Source organism: Notolepis coatsorum (genome assembly GCF_963971535.1).
Source record: "Notolepis coatsorum genome assembly, chromosome: 4".
Taxonomy (NCBI): Eukaryota; Metazoa; Chordata; class Actinopteri; order Aulopiformes; family Paralepididae; genus Notolepis; species Notolepis coatsorum.
This window is the reverse complement of record NC_140168.1, coordinates 93,199,525-93,212,778: the sequence shown is the minus strand read 5'-3', so window position 1 is coordinate 93,212,778 and position 13,254 is coordinate 93,199,525. Positions and strand designations below refer to the sequence as shown.

The window sequence follows — 13,254 nt, the reverse complement described above, 5'->3', positions numbered from 1 at the left end:
AAACTCTCTCATCTATATAATAAATCAGCTGTGACCCGGCGTGTTTGTAAAACAACGCTTTTCTGCCAGAACTGTGAAAGAATGCTTTGGGCATTCTCATTTTCTGAACGCAGCATTGATGCATAATAATGCTCTCAGACTTACTGCTGCTACAAACACACCAGTGATGACATGAAGTGTAACGCCTGTGATGGAGACAGAGGGGGGTGGGGAGAGGTGAGGGGCAAGAGGAGGGGGTGAGGGGAGAGGAGAGGAGGGGGAGAGGGAGGGAGAGTTGGGGGAGAGGTGAGGGGGAGATGGTTGGAGAGGGGGGGAGAGGTGAGGGGGAGAGGGGGGGAGGGGGAGATGGATGGGGAGAGGAGGGAGGGGGGAGGAGGGGGAGAGGTGAGGGGGGAGATGAGGGGGAGAGGAGAGGGAGGGGGAGATGTGAGGGGGTAGATGAGCGGGAGGGGGAGATGCTGAGGGGGTAGATGAGCGGGAGGGGGAGATGGAGAGGAGAGGGACGGGGGAGAGGAGGGGAGAGTGATATGAAAGGGAGGGAAGAGGGAGGAGGGAGAGAGAGGGAGATGGAGAGGTGAGGTTGGGCGATGTCTCTCTTGTGTTGCATAGGAGTGTGTTTTGATAAACACATCACGTCTCTCCCCAGCACACTTTTGCAGCTAGTTCTCTATTTCTCTCATTTTCCACCTCTGGCCTGGTCTGGTCTGGTCTGGCCTGGTCTGGTCTGGCCTCGTCTGGTCTGGTCTGGTCTAGCCTGGTCTGGCCTGGCCTGGTCTGGTCTGGTCTGGCCTGGTCTGGTCTAGCCTGGTCTGGCCTGGCCTGGTCTGGTCTGGCCTGGCCTGGTCTGGCCTGGTCTGGCCTGGTCTGGTCTGGCCTGGTCTGGCCTGGTCTGGCCTGGTCTGGTCTAGCCTGGTCTGGTCTGGCCTGGTCTGGCCTGGTCTGGTCTGGCCTGGCCTGGTCTGGCCTGGTCTGGTCTGGCCTGGTCTGGTCTGTTCTAGCCTGGTCTGGTCTAGCCTGGTCTGGTCTAGCTGGTCTGGTCTGGTCTAGCCTGGTCTGGCCTGGTCTGGTCTAGCCTGGTCTGGTCTGGTCTAGCCTGGTCTGGTCTAGCCTGGTCTGGTCTGGTCTGGTCTAGCCTGGTCTGGTCTGGTCTAGTCTGGTCTGGTCTGGCCTGGTCTGGCCTGGTCTGGCCTGGTCTGGCCTGGTCTGGTCTGGTCTGGCCTGGTCTGGTCTGGCCTGGTCTGGCCTGGTCTGGTCTAGCCTGGTCTGGTCTAGCCTGGTCTAGCCTGGTCTGGTCTGGTCTAGCCTGGTCTGGTCTGGTCTAGCCTGGTCTGGTCTAGTCTGGTCTGGTCTGGTCTAGCCTGGTCTGGTCTGGTCTAGCCTGGTCTGGTCTGGTCTAGCCTGGTCTGGTCTGGTCTGGCCTGGTCTGGTCTAGCCTGGTCTGGTCTGGTCTGGTCTGGTCTGGTCTGGCCCCAGCCCTCATATACTGTGTCTCCACGTCTATTGGTCCCTGCATGAAGAAGTAAAGTTCCATTGTAACGGGTGTGTGTGTGTGCGTGTGTGTGTGTGTGTGTGTGTGTGTGTGTGTGTGTGTGTGTGTGTGTGTGTGTGTGTGTGTGTGTGTGTGTGTGTGTGTGTGTGTGTGTGCGTGCGTGTGTGTGCGTGTGCGTGTGTGTGTGTGTGACCCTCTCTGCGCCGCCCCCTATCTCCCTGTCTCCGGCTGTCCCTGAGCAACGACCGGAGTGTTGAATGTCCCGTGATTAAGACGGGGAGGACGCGACCCTCTCTGCGCCGCCCCCTGTCTCCGGCTGTCTCGGAGCGATGACCGAGTGTTGAACGTCCCGTGATTAAGACGGGGAGGACGCGACCCTCTTTGCGCCGCCCTGTGCCTCAAATAGATCCGCTATCAACTCTATCTTTAATCCTTCAAAATGTTCAGTTGCTATCGCTATTAGCTCTATCTTTAATCTTTCAAAATGTACAGTTGCTATTGCATGCACTCATCTGTGTTTCACCACACACTTGAGTGCATGCTTACCAACTGTTAGTCTGCAACACTACTATCACCGACATCTAAGAAGGGAGATCCCCCCTTGAATGGCCCTTCTAAGGTTTCTCTCCTCCACACTGCCTGTGGAGCTTTTTTCCCTATTGTTTTAGTGAGTTTTTCCTTACCTTCGCGTGGGGTATGTCTGGGAGTGCTTGCATTCTTTCATTTATTTGCATTCATCTAAAAATGTTTGGACCTTATGGTGTTCTTGTTCTGTTCTTGACTTATTGTTATGTTTTCTTCTTGACTTGTTTAAAGAAGACCTGTACGGCCCATGGGGACATTAACGTGTGTTGTCGGGCCCTATAAATAAATTTGATTTGATTTGATTTGTGTGTGTGTGTGTGCTACAGGACCTGAAGGATGAGAAGAAGAAGGCCCGGATGGCAGCAGCGAGGGCCGTGTTGGAGAAATGCACCATGATGCTCCTCACCGCCTCTAAGGTACACAGTGGCTTCACACGGCCAAGAGGAGCACATCTCTCTGTACACAAGGCCTTTAACCCTTTCACTGCCACACGACAGAAGGTTAACCCTTTACTATCACACAACCGACGCCGTGTGGCAGTGAAAGGGTTAACACTTTAACTGCCGGAAGACGTGTTTAGGCGTCCTTCCCCGCCATGCTCAAGTTGCCGAAGACGCCGTAACTCGTCTTTGATATCAATATTTCAAAAATCTGTGATCGGATTCATATTTCCCATCCGCTGGCCTGAGACCCACCAAAAAGCCCAACTGAACCCTCTAGCGGTTCAAGAGCGCCATCTGGTGGCCGATCGGCGCAATCGCCAAACAGGAAGTTACTTGGACGATGTGCTGTTCAACCATATTACTTCCGGGCACTCGGTATATGTCCCGGCACTCTAGCTCGTCACAATACATAGCGATCCGTTGCCAATAACTCGATAAACAACATGATTTGGACGTATATACCATTATACAACCTGGAAATGGACCGGGTATTCCAACATCCCATAATAGGAAAATGTATACTCCATGCTCATCGCCCAACGGCGCGAGGAAGATACGGTAAGATTCAGCGTTATTTTTCAATGTCTTCTATACTAACTGATCTGATGAACATTTGACCCACATTAGATGAATGGTATAACGCTGCCCACGGAATTATAAACGCCCCCTCACCCATCCGGTCAACATCAGATGACGTGTAGTAACTTCCAGAAGTCCGTCCAGTTGGATTTTTTTATATCGCGCCGATTGCTATCAAACTATATTTGATCATCAATATAATGCATTTGGGGCTATAAATCACGTTCTGGAGAAAGCTGCAGAAAGAGATGAAAACATACTTATACTTTAGATCATATTTTAGTATGAATATGTGAATGAAAAAAGTTTAACGTTCATACACCCTGAACAATACATATAGGACATTGAATGGGCCCTAATAATGGCGATTTAGCAATAGAATTTAAAAAGTTATAGCCCTGCAAAGAAGGGGAACTTCTCCATAGACAAATAGAGCTGGCAACCTATGGTATATCATGAATTTAGCCTTAGGCAATCAAAGTGTTAATGTGTAAAACATTTTGGTTGTATTATTACTTATTTATGTTTATTTATTTATTTTTTATTTTTTTTATTATTTAAATCTGTATCCTTCCTATGTGAACCTGTTTTTGAAGTTAATTATTATTTTGTGTGGGGTGGGGTTAGGGGAGGGAGAACGGGGTGAAAGTGTTTGCTGAATACTGCTCTGCTGATATACATGTTGTAATTTGCAAACTAAAACCCAATAAATATATTGTTAAAAAAAAAAGTAGCAGATTGCCCACGGAGTCTCTCTGGATTGTCCAGAGATCTAGGTTTATCAATCTGCGCATGTGGAGTTCGGGAGTGGGTGCGGAAAAGTGACTATAGCTCGGCCGAGAAAGTGCCGATCGACTTGGGCTTGGTCTCCGTGTTCAGGAGAGTCGGGTGTATATAAAGGTCTGTTGGATCATGTCTCCCGCGCCCCCACAGCCGTAGCTACAACCACTTGATGTCAAGGCTCTCATCCACATTCATTCATTTTCTCCCCCCGCTCTCTCTCCCATGAGCTCAGGGTACCAGGAAGTGCAGTGGTCTATAGCAGGGGTTCCCAAACTTTTCAGGCCGGGGCCCAGAAAATAAGGCGTCAGAGAGCCGTGGCCCAATGCACATCGTCTGGCTTTTTTTTTTTGCCAGGCGACCGATTTTTTAAGCCAAATATCACTTCAATCCTATTAAGTTAGTTCAAGTTAGTTATTCATTTATATGTGCTATTTATGAGAGGGCTAATTTGTTGCAAAATAATAATGATAATAATAATAGCCTCATTAAAATACTATTGTTGCTTCGGTTGTTTTCAGCGTTTTATGTGCATAATCTGTTATTTAGTTTGAAATGTTCGTTGAAATAAGTAGATTTTTCGTTTTTGTTTATTTATTAAGTTAATATAAAACCATATAGTCACATTTTAGAATACAATAGAATAGAATTTTAGAATACAACTAGAAACACTGTCATGGCATGCTTCTAAGTTCAGTGGCCTGACCAAAAAAATTTAAATAAAAAAATTAAAAATTAAAAAATTAAAAATTAAACAAATATTTTTTTTTATTTTTTTTTTATTTTTTTTAATCATCTCGCGGCCCACCCGTGGCTGCTCGCGGCCCACCTTTGGGTCGCGACCCCGACTTTGGGAACCACTGGTCTATAGGAGGTGTAGTGGTTACGTCATTGCCGTTTTTCGTGTTCCACCCCTCTGTCCAACGCAATGTATTTCCCCATTGCCGATTTCTAAATCGCCTTGTTTAAAACAAATAAAGCATTAATATTGGTATGGTGTACCTTTCTGTGCTTATTCATCCACAATCTATAGCTCAACATGAATATATTCTCAATTAATCATAAAAAAAAATTGCGGCATTTTATTTCAACCAAAAATGTTTAAACGGCGATGCGCCGTCGGTTGTGTGATAGTAAAGGGTTAACCGGCTGTTGTGTGGCAGTGAAAGGGTTAAGTTACGTACAATTTCCGAGCTACTTGTACATTTTCATTTTAGGGAACTTTATACTTTTACTCCTTTCACTACTTTTACACAACATTTCAAAGGAAATATTGTACTTTTTTACTCCACTGCATTTATCTGAACCCATCAGTTACTAGTTACTTTGACGAAAAAGATTTTGCATAGAAAACACGGCAAAAATATATGAAGATTATAAATACTTTCACAGAGAACATAATCAGAGCAGCATAACTACCTTTAACACAACCTATAGAGGTCAATGGATCGAGGATCGAATGCTCCCAAGCACTGGAATACACAAACATCATGTAGAATGTGTACTTTTACTTTAGATACTTAAGTACATTCAATAACAAATACTTCTCTACTTTTACTTAAGTAGAATTTCAATGGAGGACTTTTACTTTTACCAGAGTACTCATTTATCTGGGTATTTCTACTTTTACTTAAGTAAAGGAACTGTGTACTTCTTCCACCACTGCCCGGAACTAGTACGAGGAACAGCATGGATTGTGCAGAAATGACTCTAGAAGAAGAAGAAGAAGAAGTCTCTAATTGTCATGCAGATTAACACACACATGCACTGAGTCGCCAATGAAATATCTCTCTGCACTTGACCCATCCCGTCGTCCTTCCCCCCCCAAGGCCAGCCGGGAGCAGACATGGGCTGCCGCGTGGGGCAGCGCCCCGGGGACCAAATCCTGTCCGTCTTCGTCAGGAACATGACAGCGTTTGCGATCTGTTGTGCATGTTTTTCCATTGGGTTTGTCTTATCGGGGGGGGAAACCCTTGCAAGCACGGGGAGAACATGCAAACTCCACACAGAAAGGCCCGGGAGATACCCCCCCCACCTGGGTACCTGGCAACGCGGCAACCTGGTCCCCCAAGCGGGAATCGAACCCAGGACCTTCTGGCTGTGAGGCGACAGAGTTAACCAGCACTGTGTCGCCTCACATCACATGTGAGCTGTTCCTCACGTGTATTTATCTCATGATACTCCTCTCATCAGCAGAAAATACTCACATAAAGTACAAGTAGCTCGAAATTGTACTTAAGTACAGCACTTGAGTTGTCTGTGGGAACCCTGCAGGTGGTCTAAGGCTTTTGCACAAGTAGCCTACTGTGTGTGTGTATACATCTAGCTGGCAAGCAGGCCAAGAAGATGCTTAAAAAAACAGCATTTAAAGGTGTATCCTTCGAGTGACATCCTTGACAATAAAAAATAGTGCTTGGAAAAGTACTTAAAAGTCCTTGAATTTAATTTCGCAATGTCTGTGGCCACCCTGTGTATTTCTCTCCGTCTTCCCGTCACCAGACCTGCCTCAGACACCCCGACTGTGAGTCGGCGCGGATCAACAAGGACGCCGTGTTCCAGCGCATGCGGTGCGCCCTGGAGCAGGTCATCGACATCGTGACGGACGCGCGGGGCTGCGGGGGCGACAAGGTCACGCCCGGCAACATCTACAATGGCATCAAAGACTTCAAGGTAGGCTGGGTAGCGCAGTGGACTAAGCACTCGCCTACCACCGGAGAGACTCTGGGATCAAATCCAGCTGTCAGCGGTACCTCCGGCTTGGTCAGTCGTCCCTACTAAACACAATTGGCAGTGTTAGCGGGTGGGAAGCCGGTGGGGTATGTGTCCTGGTCGTTGTAAACGTCCTACTGGTTGGTCGGGGCGCCTGTTCAGCAGGGAGGGGATCGGGGGGAAATAGCGTGAACTTCTGCACGTGTTACATTCCCCCAGTGAGAGTCCTCGCTGTCAGGTGAAAAGAAGCGGCTGGCTGACTCCACATGTATCGGAGGAGGCATGTGGTAGTTCTACACCCTCCTTAGACCGACAGTGGGACAATGCGCTCAACGACCAGGAAGGGAATTGGCATAACGACTAAATTGGGATGGGAGAAAAAAATACAGAAAAAGTGAAAAAATAAAAACAATAAAAAAATTAAAAATACTTCAAGGGGGCGCCCCAGTGGCGAACCACATAACGCGCTGAGTCGCGGCACGGCCGACCCGGGTTCGATTCTCGAACCCGGTGTTATTTGTCGAATGTCTTCCCCCCTACTCTGTCTCCCGTTTCACCTCTCTCTCTCTCTCTCTCTCTCTCTCTCTCTCTCTCTCTCTCTCTCTCTCTCTCTCTCCCTCTCTCTCTCTCTCTCTCTCTCTCTCTCTCTCTCTCTCTCTCTCTCTACTGGACTGCCCAGTAGAATAAAGCGATAAACGCAAAAAAATATAAATCTTAAAAAAAGACTTCAAGGTAGGGTGCCAGGGTGGCCCACCACGTAGCTGCGCTGCAGTGCAACGCGGACGTCCTGGGTTCGACTCCCGGACCCGGAGACCTTCAAGGTATCAGCTGTGTACTCTGCGGTACATTTTGACCACAAGAGATCTATACGTTTTATGTTGTATTGATATAATGTGCAACACATTTTGACCACAAGGGATCTATACCTTTTTTTTTTTTTTTTTTTTTTTAACACACATATAAACAAACATGACAACACACGATAAGATACACAAGCATTAATATACAGTGTATATCCAACGAAATTACCATTTATACCAATGTCTTATACAGGATATACCCCTAATACCTGTTATCTAAAAACCTACACACATATGCTCCAGCTCGAACCCCCCCCTCCCGGACCCCTCTTTGGACAGTACCTCCATTATCCCTCGCTCCTAACCAGACACTACCATTATAAGCTAGCTTTTATTCTCTCCACCACTTCTAACCACATTGACATTTTGGATTCATTGAGACCCAGAATTCTTGCTGTAGATATTTCTTGATAAATCACATCGAGATATGTAAGAAACCAAACTTTCCGGCAAATTTTTTCCGGTTGAAACCAGCGTGATGCGATCAGCTTTTTAGCTACTGTGATACCCGATAAAACCAATCTCTTTAGCTGTGGATTTACTGCAAACTCAAAAACATCATTCAATAGTAATACAGAGGGGTGTACAGGTATATTCCAAGATACGAGTTTTGATAATTGTTGGGTCACATCTTTCCAGAATGTCTTAACTGGTGGGCAGTCCCAATACATGTGCATAAATGTCCCTTCGTCCCCATTTGTACATTGGGAGCATTTGGAGTCTTGTTTAAGACCCATTCTGTTCAGTCTTATAGGAGTCAAGTATGTCCTGTGAATATAGTTAAGATTGATTTGTTGATGGTCCGGGTTCCTTGATGTAAGTCGGACATTTGCCCAGGCTCCTTGCCAATCAAAGTCACTTTCCAGGTCTGGTATATCCCTCCTCCAGACAGAGTCTAGTTGGAGGGCTTCATACGAGGACGTTAGTAATTGATGATAAAAATCTGAAACAAAACCTCTCGATGTCTCTCTTTCATAGAAGAATTTGTGGTATCTGTGGTGTTCAATTGGTATGTCTAATGGAACACCGTGAGACTTCAAACATAGCCGTAACTGTATGTAAAAAAGCCATGTGGACATGGTGAGATTAAATTTGTTGCATATTTCTCCATAACTACAAAAACCCTGTTTGTTAAAAAAATCCCCTAATGAGTGTATGCCTTGCTCTTCCCATATAGGGAATCTTATAGGTCGTTTTTCAATTAAGAGTGCATTGTTATTGAATAAGGGAGTATGATTGTGCCATTTTTGTGGGTTAGGATATTTTTTTTGAGTTTCACGCCATATCCGGATCGCATGGGTAATTATGGGGCCAAATTTCCGTTCACAGTGCTTGATTGGTAGTTTAGTGTATGCTATGTCCTTCAGTCTATGTGGGGCTACTATGTTTTCTTCTAATTTTCTCCAGGATACTAATGCTTGGGGGTCAAACCATGTTGTCAATGGTCTTAATGTGTACGCCTTAAAATAGTGGAAAAAATCTGGAAATGCCATGCCACCGTCTGCTTTATTTCTCTGTGCGGTGGATCTTTTTATACGTGGTGGTTTGTTATTCCAAATAAATTTGTATGTGGAGGAGTGTAATCTTTTCCAGTAACCCTCTGGAGGGGGTAACGGTAGCATTGAACTGAAGAAGTTGATTCTAGGTAGTACATCCATCTTAACTATTGATATCCGTGCCTGTACTGAGTTTTTAAGTTTTGCCCACCTATCAAGGTCGTCTTTGATTTTGTTTTGGATTTTTGTGTAATTGTGCTTCACCGTTTGTCTTATGGTGGGGAATATTTCCACTCCCAAGCATCTAAAATGGGTTATATCTTTTTTTGCAGGGGTGTTAAGTGGAAGGAAAGCCGACTTCGGCCAATTTATCTTAAATCCCGATAAATCACCAAAGTTCTCAATCAACTTGAGCAGATGAGGCAATGTGGTGTTGGGGTTTTGCATGAACAATATTACGTCGTCCGCATATAAACAAATTTTATGTTGTGTGCCCTTGATTACGATTGGTTCTATGGATTGGGATTGTCTTATATATTGTGCTAAAGGCTCTAATGATAGATCGAATAGTCCGGGACTAAGAGGGCAACCCTGTCTGGCTGAGCGTGATACCGGAAAGATTTTGGAGATGATTGTACCTGTTGTAATCATGGCCGATGGGTCTTTGTATAATACTTTAATCATATCAATGAATCCTTTTCCTAACCCCATCCTTTCTAATACTGCCCATAGATACGACCATTCCAGCCTGTCAAAGGCTTTCATAGCATCCAGGGACAGCATCGCCTTAGGTATGGTGTCGTCCTTGTCGGCATCTAGTACGTGCAGTATTCGTCTTATGTTATCAGTGATCAGGCGGCCTCTTATGAAGCCAGTTTGGTCCGGATGAACTAAAGACGTCATATGCTTTTGTAATCTGATGGCTAATACCTTAAAGTACAGTTTGATATCGGTTCCGAGGAGGCTTAAGGGTCTGTAACTACCGCACTCGGTGGGGTCTTTGTCTTTTTTGAGAAGGACTGTTATGAGTGCAATATTGTCGTTTTTATGGAAGTTCCCCTCCTTGACTGAGTATAAGATCATATTTAGTAATAAGGGTCCAATTATGTCCCAACAAGAAAGGTACATTTCTGGTGGGATACCGTCTCTTCCAGGAGCCTTACCACTTTGCATTTCGGATATGGCCTTCTTGAGTTCCTCTAGTGTGATCGGTGTTTCTAACTGTTTAGCGTCATCCTCTGAAAGTTTAGGGAGAATAATTTGATTAAGATATGTGTCCATTTTGTTTTGATCGAAGGTCGTTTCTGATTTATATAAGTCGGAGTAGAATTCTTTGAATGTATCGTTTATTTTTTCAGGGTCTGTTTCAAGTACTTGTTGTGCTCTAATGGTAGTTATATCTGCAAATTTTGCATTAATTCTTAATCGCATGGCTAATAGGTGACTAGGTTTAGAACCTTGGGAGTACTGCTGTTGTCTTGTGCTGCGTATTTGTATTTCCGATTGTTGTCTGTATATGGCATTGATATCTATTTTTAGTACGTTAACTTGATTTTCTAGTCGAGTTGAGTTGTTGTATTTTAGAGAATTAAATAACGTTGAGTAAAGCGTTTCCAGTTCAGACAGTTTTGTGCATTGATTCTTGCGCATTTTGGAGGAAAAGCTATCAGTGAAATCCTTGATCATTCCCTTTACTGACATCCATATTATTCTGGGGTCTTGCACCGAGTTTGCATTCTCCCGTAGGAATACTATAAGAGCTTCTTTGAGTTGTGTAATGAATTCCTTGTTATTAAACAGCATCGATTTAAATCGCCATCTTGGGGCTCGGGAAGATAGTATGCCAAATGTTCCTTTTAGGAGTAAATAACAGTGATCTGATAGTGCATTGGGTATCATTTCCACTTCATATTTATCAAATAGTCTCGGGGATGCAAAGACATAATCTATTCTGGATAATGTGTTATGTCTCGCAGATCGACAAGAGTACTTTCGGGTCGTGGGATTAAGTGATCGCCATAAGTCATTTACACCTGTAATCTTCGACCAATCCTTTAATGCTTTAGATGAATTATTTTGTTCGCTGGAAAAGGCGAGGTAAGATTTGTCCATCCTTGGATTCCAAATGGCATTAAAATCTGTACCTATTATAAATGAGTAATCGGGAAGGTCTAACATTGCATTGGTTAGTGTAGAGAAGAAACCCTCTTCGTACAAATTTGGGGCATATACCGCTGCCAATGCTATTTTCCTGTTATTGTGTACAATCATAGCTATAGTTATACGACCATCTGCATCCGACCATACTCCCTTTAATTCAATATTTAACTTACGTCTAACGACTATGGCTACACCTCGAGTTCTCGTACCAAAAGAAGAGTGACTATATTATGATATGTGTAGTCCGCTAACGTATCTATGTCTTCCTCTAAAATGTGCGTTTCGCGTAGTAGAGCCACGTCCACATGTTCCTTTTTCATCAGTGTGAGCACGCTTTTGCGTTTGTGTTGTTTATTTATCCCACCAGTGTTCCATATCATTATATTCAAACTAGCCATAATCTATACATGTTGTAGTGTAGTTTTTGGTAATGCTTCTGGAGTGCGAAGCTACAATAGATGTACATCCAATTATTGAGGTCCCGTTGAGAGCCGAGCTTAAAAACATATATATATACAAATAAAAATCCCCTTTTTCCCCCTCTCCCAGAGAGTCGTACAGGCCTGTGTTCCATAGACACATCCTCCGCGTATGACTCCCTCCCTTAGGCCACCGGATTGCCCAAACTGAGCTTTGTAATCCTACTCGTCCTATGCTAATTGCCATAGGATCTAACATTTTCATTCTAATTCAATAGAATGTCGCTTTTGGTCTTGCGCCTTCCCTTAATGTAGTAAAATATTGTGAAAAATGAAAAAAAAGAATACCTTCATTGATATATTCATTTGAACCTTCTACTAACTTATGTAGGAAACATCAGAAAAAGGAAAAGATTGTAGACAAACACTAACACCTTAAAATGAAGAAAAATAGAAAAGAACAATGTAAGATAAAAAAAGGGAGTGAGAGCTAAAATAAAACTCAACGTGGAGAAACCACTAGAATAAAATTGAATACATAGATAAAAGAGAAAAACAGAGACTTTTAGAGCTACATTGTGCCAATCTCTAAATCAGTGGAGTGATTATTTAAATTATTAGAATAACCTTGTTGTGCTCATACATTTAGATGTGGCTGATTTTTTTTTAAAGCCTTATCAAGGCCTGATTAAACTTCAGTCAATTGATCATATGCTTATACACACCGGATGTTAATGTTAAAGTTGCAGGCCTTCGTTGTAATGGTGCATTATATTCTAGAAGGTTGTAGAATACCCTAGTATATACAAACAGACTGCTGTTATGTTCCAGAATGATCTTCCTACCCAGGGTTCTTGACTACTTGTATTTTCGGGATATTCCTTAGTGTTCCAGAGCAGTCGAGCGATGAGCCCAGAATATTCCAGATTGTTCACAGTGTCAATGATATATTCTTGTCTCCACGGAGACCAGAAGTCTGTAAATATAATGCATTACGAACCATATTATAAGCCTTGTGCCTTGGTGTTGCCGGCATGCATATCATCTGCTACTTTTGTTGAGTCGTGGTAAAGTCATTCTAATACTGAAATACAAAGAGAAAGAGAGAGAGATGAGTAGGCTTATCTGGTGCGAGACAGTGTTGCGTTCCGGCCGTCTTTTCCCACGATCGATAATAGTGCCGGGTATATTAGCCTTGGTCTGAGGCCACACTTGAACAATTTCTGCATCACCTCCTTGTAGGGGAAACGCTGAGCGATGGCCTCTTTGCATAGATCTTCGTAGATGAATATTGAATTTTCACCATATTTCAGTTTACCCCTTTGGTTGCGTGCAACTCTGATGATGTCATCTCTTATTGCCGTCTTGCGCAGAGTAACAATGATGACGCTTGGACCGTTGCCTCTTTGTTCTCGAGTACCGATTCTGTAACATTGGTCCACTATCGGCTCTGTGGTTAGAATGTTGTTACCCAAAATTTCTGCTAACACTGTTGGGAACATGTCGTCTGTGCAATTGACTGATTCATCAAGTCCCACAATGCGGATATTATTTCGCCTGTAGTAACGTTGGGTCTCGAGCAGCCTCTCCATCGCTTCATCTTTGACTTCTTGTATTTTTATCCGACATGCTTCTTCCACCTTTTTTATCTCCTTCGTTAACTTTGTCAATCCATCGTTGACGTTCTTCTCGTTCTCTTTGACTACCCGTGTAATTTCTGTCACCGTATTCTCC

The 13,254-nt window shown here is 44.1% G+C and overlaps 1 protein-coding gene across 1 annotated transcript in view; it reads left to right on the top strand.

Moving 5' to 3' along the window:
* ctnnal1 (catenin (cadherin-associated protein), alpha-like 1) overlaps positions 1–13,254 on the top strand; it is a 310,492-nt gene that overhangs the window by 200,883 nt on the left and 96,355 nt on the right. Inside the window, exons 3-4 of the mRNA XM_084312032.1 lie at positions 2,401–2,490; positions 6,376–6,546. Coding sequence (XP_084168158.1) covers positions 2,401–2,490; positions 6,376–6,546 — 261 coding nt within the window. The remainder of the gene's footprint in view (positions 1–2,400; positions 2,491–6,375; positions 6,547–13,254) is intronic.